General features: G+C 33.0%; 2 protein-coding genes across 2 annotated transcripts; one reads left to right on the top strand and one right to left on the bottom strand.

Moving 5' to 3' along the window:
- Positions 1–437: 437 nt before the first annotated feature.
- Positions 438–11,723, top strand: MONOS_12614fu14996 (uncharacterized protein; the record flags this gene model as incomplete). Its single annotated transcript, XM_067865248.1, has 3 exons — positions 438–638; positions 823–10,528; positions 10,794–11,723. The coding sequence occupies 3 exons, from the start codon at positions 438–440 to the stop codon at positions 11,063–11,065; spliced, it is 10,179 nt and encodes a 3,392-aa protein (XP_067726525.1). The 3' UTR covers positions 11,066–11,723.
- An 85-nt stretch (positions 11,724–11,808) lies between these two features.
- MONOS_17634 (uncharacterized protein) lies at positions 11,809–13,587 on the bottom strand. Its single transcript, XM_067870572.1, has 4 exons — positions 13,513–13,587; positions 13,348–13,375; positions 12,786–13,282; positions 11,809–12,675 (listed from the first exon to the last, which is right to left on the bottom strand). The coding sequence occupies exons 1-4, from the start codon at positions 13,525–13,527 to the stop codon at positions 11,908–11,910; spliced, it is 1,308 nt and encodes a 435-aa protein (XP_067726524.1). The 5' UTR covers positions 13,528–13,587; the 3' UTR covers positions 11,809–11,907.
- Between the last annotated feature and the right edge of the window lie 1,771 nt (positions 13,588–15,358).

Raw genomic sequence — 15,358 nt, 5'->3', positions numbered from 1 at the left:
TAAAAATGGGACTAAATTTTTTGCTTTATGAATTTTGTTCCATTCTGCACATTAAAAAAATTTTGAAATGTTTGAAAAATTTCCTATGTGTTTTTGATGTGAGAATGAAAGATTTCTCATTATAAGGTTGAGGAAATAGTTTGGAACAAATTGTTGTTTTTTTCATAAATGAAAGAATTATGCCCCAAATTGAAATAATTTCAACGACTTTGAAATTATCGATAAAAACATGGTGAATATGCAATCATTTCATTTCCACCATTTATGTTTTGCAGAAAATTGGAAATAATATTAAACAAATTCAGAAATAAAACTCGATTTCATTCAAATGATTATTTCAATGAAAATTTGATTTTGATTTTTTATATACAACAAGCAACTTTCAAAAATTTTGAATATTCAAAACAATAATAATTTTATTTAACCATAATTGCATTATGCAACAGGAAAACATCGTTCAACCAGAGGCTGATGCTTTATTGGAAGGGGAAGCAGAACGCTCCGTTGTCTCAGGCATTCATAAAGGAGGATCGAATAGCAAGAAAACAGAAATAAATGCTCATTCGAAAAGCGATAACTATGATGATGCAAATGCGCATGAGCACAATAAAAGCTCAATTATTGCAACGTCTACAGATGTATGAATTATCGTTGTTCTTTTCTTACAAAATTTGTTCTGTCATTTTCATTATTTTTGCAATTAAAATTTGATATATGCTTTTTTAAATATTCTCAAATATTCATTCAAAAAATAAAAATAAAATTTATAACATTTTACTCGAATTTCTATTTCATTATTTATCAATTTCCGCATCTATTTAGCCCAATGTGCTGCGCGAACAAGTCACTGTCTTAAAAGCTCAATTAAACAAAGCACATACGCAGCTGGCATCAAAAGAGGAAGAGCTGAAGGAAATAAATGAACGAACAGAAATGTTTGAGGCAAAACTTGGAGAAATGGAAGAGCAGCTTAGCAGGCTTTCTGAGGAGAATAACAAGAAGCTGGCGGAGAAAGCGAAAGAGATTGAGAGACAGAAAGAGGCGTGGGCAGAGGAGAAAGATGCGCTGCTGGATGAGCTGGAGGAAATGAAGGACAGAGAAGCAGCGCAGAAGAAGGAGATGGAGGAAGCAACCGGAGCAGCCGAGGAAGAGAAGGAGAGAGCAAACTCACTGGAACTGCAGCTGAAGCAGTATGAGCAGCGGCTGGCGGACAAGAAAGAGCGGAAGAGGGAGATTGTGCGGGAGAAAGAAGAGGCAGAGCAGAAGCTGGCAGCGCTGGAGGCAGAGAAAGAGCAGTTCAGAAGGGAAAAGGCAGAGTTTGAGAGAGAAGCAGAGAAGATGAGGAAGCAGATGGACAGCCAGAAGAAAAACGATGAGAAAAAGAAAATGTTTTCGAGCATCGAAGCGAAGTTTAGTGCGATGTATGAGTCGCTATCGAAGGAGAACGAGGAGCTGAAGGAGAAAGTGGGGGAGATGGAGGCAGAGAGGGAGAAGAGGGAGAAGGAAATTGAGAGAGAGAAAGAGGAAAGAGAGAGGGAAGAAAGAGAAAGAGAAGAGAAAGAGATTGAAGAAAGTGAAGAGAAAGAGAAAAAAATAGAGAATTTGTTGAAAGAGAATGAAGTGCTAAGAAGTTTGATGGATGACGAAGAAGTGAAAGGGAAAGAGAAGGAGAAGGAAAGAGACGAAGAGAAAGAAGAGATGGAAAAGAGAATAGAAAATTTGTTAAAAGAGAACGATGTGTTAAGAAATCTGATGGAAGAAGCGAATGAGAAAGAAGAGAAAGAGAAAGAGAAAAGAATGGAAAATTTGCTGAAAGAAAATGAAGTGCTAAGGATGATGATGAATGTTACGAATGAGAAAGAAGAAGGAAAGGAAGAGGTTAAAGAGAAAGAGAAAAGAATTGAAGATCTTTTGAAACAAAATGAAGAGCTGAGAAAGAAAATGATTGAAGAGAAGGAGAAAGAAAAGATTGAGAAAGAGAAAGAGAAAGAGAAAGATGAAGAGAAAGAAGAAATGGCAAAAAGAATTGAAAACCTCCTAAAGGAAAATGATGTGTTGAGAAATCTGATGGAAGAAGCGAATGAGAAAGAAGAGAAGGAGAAAGAGAAAAGAATAGAGAATTTGCTGAAAGAGAATGAGGTATTAAGAATTATGATGAATGTTTCAGATGAAAAAGAAGAGAAGGATGAGAAAGGAGAAGAAAAGGAAAAGAAAATAGAGAATCTTTTGAAAGAGAATGAAGAATTGAGGCAAAGAATGATTGAAGAGAAAGAGAAAGAAAAAATTGAGGAGAAGGAAAAGAAAGAGAGAGAAAGGGAGAAAGAGAAAGAGAAGGAAAAAGAAGAAGAAATTCGAAGATTGAAAGAAGAAATAGAAAGATTGAGAAGGGAAAAAGAGAATATTCCAATTATAATTGAAGTGAAAGAAGAGAAAGAAGAGAAAGAAGAGGAGAAGGAGAAAGAAGGAGAAAACGAGAAAATTGAGAGCAAAATGATGAAATTGAACGAAGAAGACGAAGAAATCCGGAGGATTTATGAGAAGCAAGTGAAGAAGTTGAAAGAAGCATCAAGCAAGAAGAAATTTATGCCATTGGAGAAGGAAGAGAAGGAGAAAGAAGAGGAAGATGAGAAGAAGGAGAAAGAAGAATATTCAAGAGATAATGAATTTGAAGCTGTTATTGTAGAAGAAGAAGAGGAGAAGGAAAGAGACGAAGAGAAAGAAGAGATGAAAAAGAGAATAGAAAACTTGATAAAAGAGAACGATGTGTTAAGAAATCTGATGGAAGAAGCGAACGAGAAAGAAGAGAAAGAAAAGGAGAAAAGAATAGAGAATCTATTGAAAGAAAACGAGGTATTAAGAATTATGATGAATGTTACGAATGAGAAAGATGAGAAAGAAGGGAAAGAAGAGAAAGAAGGGAAAGAAGAGAAAGAAGGAGAGAAAGAGAAAGAGAAAGAGAAAAGAATTGAAGATTTATTGAAGCAGAATGAAGAATTGAGGAAGAAGATGATTGAAGAGAAAGAGAAGGAGAAAGAAGATAAAAAGGAAGGAAGAGAAGAAGAAATTCGAAGATTGAAAGAAGAAATAGAAAAATTAAGAAGAGAAAAAGAGAATATTCCAATAATTATTGAAGTGAAAGAAGAGAAAGAAGAAGAAGAGAAGGAGAAAGATGAAGAGAAAGAGAAAGAGAAAGAGAAAGAGGAGAAAGAAGAAAAGAAAGAAAAAGAAAAAGAAAAAGAAAAAGAAGAACGAGAAGAAGAGAATCGAAGAATGAGAGAAGAAATGGAAAAAAGAATAGAAAATCTATTGAAAGAAAACGAAGTGTTGAGGAAAATCATGATAGAAGAAAGTGAAAGGGGGAAAGAGAAGGAGAAGGAGAAGGAGAAAGAAGAAGAAAAGGAAGAGAAGAAAGAGAAGGAAGAAGAAAAAGAGGAGGAGGAGGAGGAGAAAGAGAAAAGAATTGAGAATTTATTGAAAGAGAATGAGGTGTTAAGGATGATGATGAATATGACGAATGAGAAAGAAGAAGAGAAAGAGAAAGAAGAAGGAGAAGAAGAAAAAGAGGAGAAAAAAGGAAAAGAAGAGAAAGAAGAGAAAGAAAGAAGAATTGAGATTTTAATGAAGGAGAACGAAGAATTGAAGAAGAAGATGATTGAAGAAGAGAAGGAGAAAGAGAAAGAAAAGGAGAAAGAAAAGAGAGAAGGAGAAGAGAAGGAAGAGGAAGAGGAAGAGAAAGAAGAAATGAAATTAAGAATAGAGAATTTGCTAAAAGAAAACGAAGTTTTAAGGAAGATCATGATTGAAGAAGTGAAAGTGAAAGAGAAAGAGAAAGAAGAAGAGAAAGAAAAGGAGAAAGAAAAAGAAAGAGAAGAAGAAATTCGAAGATTGAAAGAAGAAATAGAAAAGTTGAGAAGAGAAAAAGAGAATATTCCAATAATAATTGAAGTGAAAGAAGAGAAAGAAGAGGAAGAAGGAGAAAAAGAGGAAGATAAAAAGGAGGAGAAAGAAGAGGAGGGGAAAGAAGAAGAAGAAGAGAAAGAAAAGGAGAAAGAAGAAAGCGAACTTTTGAAGAAATATGAACAAGAAATAAAGAATTTGAGAATGCAACTTGAAGAAGAGAAAAAGAAGAAAGAGAAAGAAGAAACTATTCCGATTATCATTGAAATAAAAGAAGAAAAGGAAGAAAAAGAGAAAGAGGAGAAAGAAGAGGAGAAAAATGAAGAAAAAGAAGAGAAAGAAATTATTCCAATGATTGTTGAAGAGAAAGAGAAAGAGAAAGAAGATAAAAAGGAAGAGGAGAAAGAAGAAGAAATTCGAAGACTGAAAGAAGAAATAGAAAAGTTAAGAAGGGAAAAAGAGAATATTCCGATTATAATTGAAGTGAAAGAAGAGAAGGAAGAGGAAGAAGAAGAGAAAAAGGAAGAGAAAGAAGGGGAAGAAAAGAAAGAAAAAGAAGAGAAAGAAGAAGAAAAAGAAGATGATGAAGAGAAGGAAGAAATGAAATTGAGAATTGAAAATCTTCTAAAAGAGAACGAAGTTTTAAGGAAGATTATGATTGAAGAAGTGAAAGAGAAGGAGAAAGAAAAGGAGAAAGAGAAAGAAGAGAAAGAGAAGGAAGAAGAAGAAGAAGAAAATGAAGAAGAGAAAGAGAAAAGAATAGAGAATTTATTGAAAGAGAACGAAGTTTTGAGAATGATGATGAATTTAACAAATGAAAAGGAAGAAGAGAAAGGAAAAGAAAAGGAAAAGAAAGAAGAAGGAGAAAAAGAAGGAGAAGAAGAGAAAGAAAAGAAAATAGAGATTTTAATGAAGGAGAATGAAGAATTGAAGAAGAAGATGATTGAAGAAGAGAAGGAGAAGGAGAAGGAGAAAGAGAAAGAAGAGAAGAAGAAGGAAGGAAAAGAAAATGAAGAAGAAAAGGAAGAAGTTATGAAGAAATATGAACAAGAAATATTGAAGTTGAGAATTCTACTTGAAGAAGAAAGAAAAATGAGAGAGAGAGAGAAAGAAGAAAGAGAAAGAGAAAGAGAAAGAGAGAAAGAAGGAAAAGAGGAAGAGGAAGAGAAGGAGAAGGAGAGAGAGAAAGAGAAAGAAGAAGAAATTCGAAGATTGAAAGAAGAAATAGAAAAGATGAAAAGAGAAAAAGAGAATATTCCAATTATAATTGAAGTGAAAGAAGAGAAGGAAGAGGAGGAGGAGAAAGAAAAGAAAAAAGAGAAAGAAGAAGAGAAAGAGAAAGAAGAAAAGAAAGAAGAAAAGGAAAAAGATGAAGAGAAAGAAGAAAAGGAAAAAGATGAAGAGAAAGAAGAGAAAGAAGAAGTAAAGGGAGAAGAAGAAGAGAAAGAGAAAGAGCAGGAGAAGGAGAAGGAGAAAGAAGAAGAAAAGGAAGAACGAGAAGAGAAGGGAGAGAAGAAAGATGAAGAAGAAGAAAAAGAAAGGAAAGAAGAAGAAGAAGAAGAAAGGAAAGAAGAAGAAGAGGAAGATATTTCAATAAATGAAGAGAAACTAAAAGAATATGAGAATTTGATAGAAGAAACGAAGAAAAAAGCAGAAAGAGCAAAAAGAGAGAAAGAAGAAATGGAAGAGAAGATGAAGAAGTTAAAGAAGGAGAATGAAGAGCTGAGAATAATAATGAATGAAGAGAAAGAGAAAGAGAAAGAGAAAGAGAAAGAGAAAGAGAAAGAGAAAGAGAAAGAGAAAGAGAAAGAGAAAGAGAAAGAGAAAGAGAAAGAGAAAGAGAAAGAGAAAGAGAAAGAGAAAGAGAAAGAGAAAGAAGGAAAGGAAGGGGAAAAGGAAGAGAAGGAAGAGAAAGAAGAAGGAGAAGGAGAAGGAGAAGGAGAAGGAGAAAAAGAAGAAAAAGAGAAAAGAATTGAAAATTTGATGAAAGAGAATGAAGAGTTGAGAAAGAAGATTATTGAAGAGAAAGAAAAGGAGAAAGAGAAAGAGAAAGAAAAAGGAAAAGAAAAGAACGAAGAAGAAGAAGAGAAAGAGAAAAGAGAAGAAGAAGAAGAAAAGAAAGAAGAAAAAGAAGAGAAGGAAGAAGAGAAGGAAGAAGAAGAGAAAACTGAAGAAAAAGAAGAAGAAGAGAATGACAAAGAAGAGAAAGAGAAGGAAGAAGAGAATGAAATTGCGAAGAAATATGAACAAGAAATAATGAATTTAAGAGCAGAATTAGAAGAGGAAAGAAAAATGAGAGAGAAAGAGAAAGAAGAAAGAGAAAGAGAAAGAGAAAAAGAAAAAGAGAAGAAAGAGAAAGATGAAGAGAAAGAGGAAGAGAAGGAAGAGAAAGAGGAAAAAGAAGAACAAAAAGAAAAGGAAAAGGAAAAAGAGGAGGAAGAGAAAGAAGAAAAGGAGAAGGAAAAAGAAGAAAGAGAAAAAGGAGAGAAAGAAGAAGAGAAAAATGAAGAAAATGAAGAAAATGAAGAAAAAGAAGAAAAAGAAGAGAAAGAAGAGAAAGAAGAAAAAGAAGAGAAAGAAGAGAAAGAAGAGAAAGAAGAGAAAGAAGAGAAAGAAATTATTCCAATGATAGTTGAAGAGAAAGAGAAGAGAGAAGAAGAAGAAAGAGAAAGAGAAAGAGAAAGAGAAAGAGAAAGAGAAAGAGAAAGAGAAATGATAAAAGAATTAAAAGAGGAAAATGAAAAGATGAAGAAAGAATTAGAAGAATTGAAAAGAAAGATGGAAGAAGAGAAAGAAGAAGAGGAGAGAGAAGAAGGAGAAAGAGAAAGAGAAAGAGAAAGAGAAAGAGAAAGAGAAGAAAGAGAAACGAAAGAGAAAGAAGAAAAAGAAGAGAAGGAAAGAAAAATAGAGAATTTAATGAAAGAGAACGAAGAATTGAAGAAGATGATGATTGAAGAGAAAGAGAAAGAGAAGGAAAAGGAAAAGGAAAAAGATGAAGAGAAAGAAGAAATGAAGTTAAGAATAGAGAATTTGATGAAAGAGAATGAAGAATTAAAGCAAATGATGAATGAAGCAAACGAAAAGAAAGAAGAGAAAGAAAAAGAGGAAAAAGATGAAGTGAAAGGATATATTCCAATAATAATGGAAGTGAAAGAAGAGAAAGAAAAGGAAGAAGAAGAGAAAGAAGAGAAGAAAGAAAAAGAAGGAGAAAAAGAAGCGAAAGAAGGAGAAAAGGGAGAAAAAGAAGAAAAAGAAAAAGAAGAGAAAGAGAAAGAGAAAGAAGGAGAAAACGAGAAAATTGAGAGCAAAATGATGAAATTGAATGAAGAAGATGAAGAAATCCGAAGAATTTATGAGAAGCAAGTGAAGAAGTTGAAAGAAGCATCAAGTAAGAAGAAATTGATGCCTTTGGAGAAGGAAGAGAAGGAGAAAGAGAAAGAAGATAAAAAGGAAGAGAAAGAAGGAGAAAAAGAGAAAGAAGAGGAGAAAGAAGAGAAAGAAGAAGAAGAAGAAAAAGAGAAAGAAGAAGAAGAAGAAAAAGAGAAAGAAGAAGAAAAGAAGAAAGAAGAAAATGAACTTTTGAAGAAATATGAACAAGAAATAATGAATTTGAGAGTGCAACTTGAAGAAGAGAGAAAGAAGAGAGAGAAAGAAAGAGAAGAGAAAGAGAAGGAAGGTGAAGAAAAAGAAGAAGAGGAAAAAGAAGAAGAAGAAGAAAAAGGATCTATTCCAATAATTATGGAAGTGAAAGGAATAAAAGAGAAAGAAGCAAAGGAAGAGGAAGAGGAAGAGAAAAGAGAAGAAGAAGAGAAAAAGAAGAAAGAAGAAGAAGAAGAAGAAGAAGAAAGAGAAAGAGAAAGAGAAGAAAGAGAAAGAGAAGAAAGAGAAAGAGAAGAAAGAGAAAGAGAAGAAAGAGAAAGAGAAAAAAGAGAAAGAGAAGAAGAGAAGAAGAAGAAAGAAGAAGAAGAAAGGAAAGAAAGAGAAAAGGAGAAAGAAGAAGAAATAAAGAAATTGAAAGAAAGAAATAAAGAACTGGAAATACAAATAGAAGAAATAAGAGAAGAGAAGAAAGAAATAGAGAAAGAAAAGGAAGAGAAAGAAGAAGAAATTATGAAGATTTCAAAGGAAATGAAGGAAATGAAGGAGAAAGAGGAGAAGAAGAGAGAAGAAGAAGAAGAAGAGAAGAAGAAAGAAAAGGAAGAAAAAGAAGAAAAAGAAGAAAAAGAAGAAAAAGAAGAAAGAGAAAAGGAGAAAGAAGAAGAAATAAAGAAATTGCATGTTATTTTAAGAGAAAAAGAAGAAGAAGAAGAAGAAATGAAGAAGAAAATGGAAGAGAAGGAAAGAATCGCAAATGAATTTCTGAATGAAATCGAAGGGAAAATGAACGTGTTTGAAGAAGGAATGAAGAAGAAGATGGAAGAAATGAAGAAATTAGAGAAGGAGAAGAAAGAAATGGAAGAAAATTTGAAGAATTTGAAGAGAGAAGAAGAAGAAAAGGAAGAAAAGGAAGAAAAAGAAGAAAAGGAAGAAAAAGAAGAGAAAGAAGAGAAAGAAGAAAAGGAAGAGAAAGAAGAGAAAGAAGAGAAAGAAGAGAAAGAAGAAAAGGAAGAGAAAGAAGAAAAGGAAGAAAAAGACGAAAGAGAAAAAGAAAAAGAAGTTTTGAAGATTTCTTTGAAGGAAAAAGAAGAAGAAATAGCAAAATTGAAAGAAGAAAAAGAGAAAATGAAGGAGAAAATTAAGAAATTGAAGGAAAAGAAAGAAGAACTATTGAAAGAAAAAGAAGAAATGGAAGAAGAGAAAGAAGCAATGGAAAAGAAAATGGAAGAGAAAGAGAAAGAAATCGAAGGATTGAAGAAGGAAATAGAGGAGATGAAGAAAGAAAGAGAAAGAGAAGAAGGAGAGAGAGAAAGAGAAGAAGAAGGAAGAGAAGGAAGAGAAGAAGAAGATAACAAATCAACTTCAGCTTCAGCTTCTGCAATAAGATATTCCTTAGGAAAGAGAGAAATAAAGAGAAAAGAGAAGAGAGAGAGAAAAGAAGAGGAAGAGGAAGAGGAGGAAGAGAAAGAGGAGAAAGAGAAAGAGGAAGAGAAGGAAGAGGAAGAGGAAGAAGAGGAAGGAGAAGAGAAGAGAAGAGAAAAAGATAAAGAAAGAGAAAGAGAAGAAGAAAGAGAAGAAGAAGAGAAAGAAAGAAGAACTTTCCAAAGAAAAGATGATTCTTCTGCCATTTTGGATGAAAAGAACACTTTTCCTCGTTTTGGAGCGATTGAAGAGAAAGAAAATGATGATGATGACAAAGATGATGAAGATTACGATAGAAAAGAAGAAGAAAAGAAAGAGAGAGAAGAAGAGAAAATTAAAGAGGAAAAGAAAGAAAGAGAAGAAGAAGAAGAAGAAGATAACAAAAAAGACAATAAGAAGGAGAAAGAAGAAAAAGAAGAAATTGAACTAAAATCAACAGAAAGCTCTTCAATTCACTTGGAAGATGAACCAATTAAACCGGAAATTCATCCAGAAGAAGAAAAACTTATCAAAATTCTCGACAAAATGCATTTGCTGGTTCAGAAGTTCATTCCTCAAGTTTCTATTTCTTCTTCATCTTCTTCAGAAGACAATGAAATGAATTCTTCTTTCGCTTCTTCTTCTTCATTTGCTTCCACATCCACTCCAAAATCCTCTCGTTCACTTCAACTCATGTCTCCTTCCTCCTTTTCTTCTTCTCCCTCTTCTTCTTCTCCTTCCTCCTCCTCCTCCTCCTCTTCTTCTTCTTCTTCCTTCCCTCTCTCTCACCCCATTTCTTCTCTTTCCTCCACCGATCTTTCTCTCTCTCCCTCTCTCTCCTCTCACTGTCTTTTCATTCCTCCTCTTCTTTCTCTTCTTTCTTCTTCTGACTCTACCCAACGCTGCGCAATCATCTCTTCCTCTTTCTTTTCTCTCATTTCTGCTGCTCTTTCGCTCAGCCCTCCTTTCTCTCTGAAGATTGATCTGTGTCAAATCATAAACACATCACTGAATGGGAACATTCAACACACTGCGGATGTCTTTGCCTCTTCTCCTTCACTCAGCAGTTGCCTTGTGAACTTGCTTGCTTTGCCAAATGAATCTGAAACTGAAACTGAAATTGAAATTGAATCAAAATCAAAACAAAGACCAAAAATGAACGAAATAAAAGAGAAAAATTGTGAATTGGATGTTCCTGTAAGAGCATTTTTGCGTTTCACACTGCCAGACTCCTTCTCCATAGTGAAGAAGCTGGTGGCAGATGGCTGTATTCCTCTTTTGATGGAGCGAATCAAAAAACACATTCAATTCTCGCTTTCTCTCACAGCCCTGTGCAACATCCTTATCACAGGATCGAATGCGGAAGGGTACAAAAGAGTGAATCCGTTCAGAGATGAGGTGGAGATGGAAGGAGGAAGCGGAGTTTTGTTTGCCATTTTCCAGGAAGAGCCAGGAAAGGAGGACAAAATCAATGCAGCACGCTCTCTTTTCCATCTGTTCAATGGATTTCCTGCTCCACATTCGTTTGGGGCAGTGGTGAGGTTCAGCTGGGGAGTGATAGAGAACAGAGCAGAAAGAGTGCAGCACAAGAGGAATCTGCTTAGCGGACTGTGTGCGCTGGCAGTGCATCACCGTATGATTTGGGAGAGTTTTGGGAAGGGGGAAAACTGAAGTGAAATGAAATGAAAATGATATGAAAAAGAACATGAATAAAATTATGTTTTTTAATGGATAATGCTATCTGTTGTTGATGATTTTTTTGAATTTTTTCTTTTTTCTTTTTTTTCTATTTTTTCTTTTTTAAACTTCAAATTCTTAATTGACATTATTTTTTATTTTTTATTTTTTTCTTTTCTTTTCTTTTCTTTTGCTTTTCCTTTATTTTTTTCCCTCAACAGCCAACCACCAGATGCTCCTCTCCAATCTCACAGACACGAAATGCATTTCCCTTTTGAGCTCGCCCTATTCTGAGCTTATTCTGAATGCCCTGTTTATTCTGACAGAATTTCTGAAGAACGACGATATCCACATCCGAACAAGGGTAGAGCAATCACTCGATTTCAGTCAGATTGAGACGATGGCGAGGCAGAAAGGGCAGATGTGGTCGAAGAATGCAAAAAGGCTGGCAAGACTGCTGAAGGAGGAGAAAACAAAGGGAAGATGGCAATGAGAAGATGGCAATGAGAAGAGAAATGAGTGAAGGAAGAGAAAACTGAAAAGGATAAAAAAAAACTTATTTTTTTTTTCTTTTTTTTTTTTCGGTTTTCTCATTTTGCTCTCTCTAAATTTATTTGTAATTTTATTTGTTTACTTACTTTCTTTCTTTTTTATTTGATTTTGAATAAAGTATTCGAAATAAATTTCATATCCCTTTAAGATTTGCAATTCTTCAGTTTTATTTTGTTCTTTTTCATTTTATTTTATCATTTATTTTATTTTCGATTTTCATGTGTCTTTCCTAGCTGTATGATCTTTCCCTCTTTCTTGTGCTCAATGCCTTCATCTGATCTGCTTCTTCTTCATGTGTTTTTGCCTTTGTTAGTTGTTTAATAGCATATGAGCTACATGATAAATTGATTTGTAATATTTGTATCTACAATTTTTTATGTGTATGTCGTTTTGTGAGGAAACTTCTGGATTTTCAATTTTTGAAAGGGGGTTAACTCAATTTTTGTAATTTAATTTTGTTTTTAATTTTAATTTTATTTTATTTTATTTTATTTTATTTTATTTTATTTTTTCAAATTAAATGTGCATCTCATCTTTAGAGTTTATTTTCCTGTATCGTTTTTGAAAGGAAAAAAAAAAGGAAAGGAAAAATTATGGAATCTCCAAGCCTTTTTGATTTAACTGAAAAATCAAAGAAGTATTTCTTAATTTGAACAAGCTCGTAACAATTGCAATCGGAAATTTGAAATAAACAATGTGTTTATTTGTTTTGTATTTCTAGAAATGGTGTTAAAAAAGAAAAAGAAAAATTTTGTGCTTCAAAGTGAAAAGCATCTCATTTCCTCAAGCATTCACAAAATAATCAGAAATATTTAATGGTAATCTGTAAATATTTAAATACTTTCTGTTCAGAAAATTTAGTCTTTCATAACAACTCATGATGTTATCTTCAGGTCCTACTTCTTCCATCTTTTCAAATATTTTCCTTTTCAACTCTTTTCTTTCCTCTTCTTCCATTTCATCATCCGCATATTTTTTCAATCTCCGTGAAACAGAATCAAAAAATCTCAAGCTTTCAAACGCATTCTTGTCATTCAATGTTGCCTGATGAAACTCCTCCAAAACAGCTTCCACAGCTCCTTCTCTCAACAAGTCATCAATTCTCACACTTTCATTTTTTGCTGCTTCCCTCAAGGTATAAATGCACCTGTAACTGATTTCTCTTTTATTTTCTCTTGCAGCTCGAAGCACTTTCACAAGGCTGTCAATAAATCCAACAAATTCTTCATTCCTCAATCGACAATAGCGAAAATAAATCTCAAGCGTTTTGAGCCATATCATCAAAAGAATCTCAACTTTCGTTTCTTTACCTCTTTCTTCTTTTTTCTTCTTCAAATAAACACATTTTGACAGCACTTCCAGTTCTCTTCTTGCCCCTTCCACAAAATTCAGCTCACTCGCAATTGCTTCTTCCTCACTACCATCGAAGAATAATCTGTTTATTAAAAACTCCCAAGCAAACTGAATTGCAAAACGAGTCAGATTGAGATGCTCTTGATGATATTGCATAATTTCTTTTATTTCATTGAAATAACGTTCGTTTGGAATCTTCTGCAAAAAAAAAAAAAAAAAAAAAAAAAAAAAAAAAAAAAAAAAAAAAACCAGAAATACATCAAAAAATGAAGCAAAAAAATCGGTGTTGTGATGAATAAATTTCACACTGTAAACTGACCAATATTGCTTAAAGCTAATAAAGCAATTTCTAATTCTTTTTGTGCCTCTTCGTTTTCCTCATTTTTCAATGCCACTTTCAAAAGGTAAGGAACACAAATAACAATCAGGTCGTTTGTGATGAAGTCTTCAATCAATAGAAGATAGCATTCACTGAGATCAACAAGAATCTTCTTATTCATTCCGTCTTTTTTCTGAAACTCTTCACAAATCATCTTCTCAATTCTTTCAGGAAGCAAAGAAAATTTAAAGCTTCCGCTCTGAAATTTGTGTAATTCTTTGATATATCCGATGTGCTTCAACAACAAAAGCGCATTTTCCAAATTCATTTTCTTTTCTTCAATCATTTTGTTAATCTCATTGCACATCTCCGTTGAGAAAATAAAATCGAATTCATTCCTATCCATCTTATAAAATGAATCATTTATTTCTTTAATTTTCGGTTTCTGTTCAGAAGCAGAACAACACTCCATATCAGATAACAATCCTTCAAAAACAAAAATAAAATGATATTCAGCAAACAAGAATTAAAATATAACAACTATTGCAAACCAAATATTTTTTCATTAATGATAACCTCCTGATTTGTAAAAACACGTCAAACACATTAATCGCAATGTTTTTGACCATTCAAACAGAAAATAAGTCACCACAAATAAAAGAAGGTTTGAAACATTAAAACTTTAAAGCGGATGTAATAAAAATCCTCATTCATACTTTTCTCTTGAACATCTGAGTTTTGTCAACGATGAATAAGAAAAAAATAATTTTTCTTTCTCTGTTTGTTGTTATGGATTCAACGATCAAAAATCTTTGATTTATCTCGAATATAAATTGACAGAATGGGAGATTGACGAGTTTAACATACCCCACATAATTTGTTTATTTTTTCCCCATGAATGCATGAATCGTATGATTAATATTTGCAACGATGGGACATTAATGAAAATTATGTTCATAAGATTGTATTGGAATAAGAAAATTTTATTCGAATAAAAATAATAATTCGAATAACCAAAGTTTATTCCAGGTGACACAAGTTTATTCGAATTTAAAAAAATTTATTCCGAAAAGACGGAGTTTATTCCATTTAATTTTTTTTATTCCAATAAAAATTATTTATTCCGAATAAACTTTGTTTATTTTAATAAGTTATTTTTATTCGAATAAAACCTTTCTATTCTCATTGTATCTATTGAACAGCCAAGGATATCAATTCTTATTTGAAATGTTAAAATTTGAATGTTTGCACTTTGTGATTTTTATTTTGTTGTTAACGACAAAAATGGTTCCATTGTCACCTTTTCAGGACTCAGGCATTTGACGGATTGAATAAAAAGTCATTCTTTTGGTTAGTGGAGCAGAACATCAGAAGAGAGCAAGATGCCGAGATCCATTCAGCAGATGTGAAACGAATATTTTTTGCATTCAATTGGAACAGGGAATGAAAAAGCAAATTTGATGGAAAGTGTTTGGAAGAAGGAAAAAGAAGAAAGCCAACAATAGGATTGATGTTGGAAAGAAAAAATAAATAGATATTTTATTCAGGAAAAAAGGGGTTGAGAAGATCGAAAACAGGATATTCATGTGGGAAAAAATGATGATTGAGAGAGGCACTGCAAAACAACGAAAATGGAGATTGATAACATCAGTGCTTGAACAATCTTTTGCTTCTTCTGTGCAAAGGGCAAATCTGCAATTATGAGAAGTTTTTGGTAGAAGCGTAAAGTTTTAACTAATCAAATCCTTATCCATTTCAGACAACAGCCTTTATCATATCAAGTGTTATTCTCAAGGATGTGACACCTCAAGCTGTCTTTATTCAGATAATGCGTTTTCTCCTTTTTTTCCCCACGGAAGCACATATGTTGATGTTTTGTAAGCTGATTGGAAGAGAAATCCCTTCATATTCGGAAATGGTATGGTTCAACAACTTTCATAATCGCATGACATATTATTGATGAGTTTAATTTTTATTTTCGAAAACATTTATTCCAAAATTCAATTTTCAGACAAATATAACTTTTCACTTTTTTTCATCTTATTACAAAATTGTGTGTTTTCTGTGAAAGAGAATAACTTCTTGTTTGTGGTCGCACAACAATGCAATTCTGCCTTTTCTGACTCCCCTTCTGGAAGGAGGACCAACTTCTCTGTCTTCAGAATCGTCTTTGTCACTCATTTCGATTGGACGAAAGTTGCCCAATGCAATTTCTCCAGATCATTATATATCTCCCTCATCTTTGTCATTTGCCTTTCTTTGAAGAGTCAATCTGTTTGTTCATTTCATTTCAGCTCACTTTTTCGAATTTACGTTAATATTCATCTTCGACACATGTTCCATCAACTTCCATTTTCCATATTTAAATGCATGCTCTTATTAATTCGATCCACAAACTGTTATCTTTCTCAATAATAACAAAAATGCTGTTAAGAAGGATAAGGAGGAAGAGAAAGAAGGAGGAGAAGAAATAAATAAAAGAAGACTATCTATCAGCAAAAAATCAAAAGAAGCTTTTTATTCTCAGGGATAACCCTTTCGGCACCTTTGGTCGTTCCGCAG

Source organism: Monocercomonoides exilis, assembly GCF_001643675.1.
Source record: "Monocercomonoides exilis strain PA203 chromosome Unknown scaffold25-1336746, whole genome shotgun sequence".
In the NCBI taxonomy this organism is placed as follows: Eukaryota; Preaxostyla; order Oxymonadida; family Polymastigidae; genus Monocercomonoides; species Monocercomonoides exilis.
This window is presented reverse-complemented; position numbering and strand designations above follow the sequence as displayed.

What these genes read in the sequence shown, in the direction of transcription:
- MONOS_17634 (XM_067870572.1), bottom strand. An exon ending in CATTAATGAAAAAATATTTG is followed by an intron (nt 13,283 to 13,347) that starts GTTTGCAATAGT and finishes TTGTTTTTGAAG; the next exon opens with GATTGTTATCTGATATGGAG. An exon ending in GCAATATTGGTCAGTTTACA is followed by an intron (nt 12,676 to 12,785) that starts GTGTGAAATTTA and finishes TTTTTTTTGCAG; the next exon opens with AAGATTCCAAACGAACGTTA.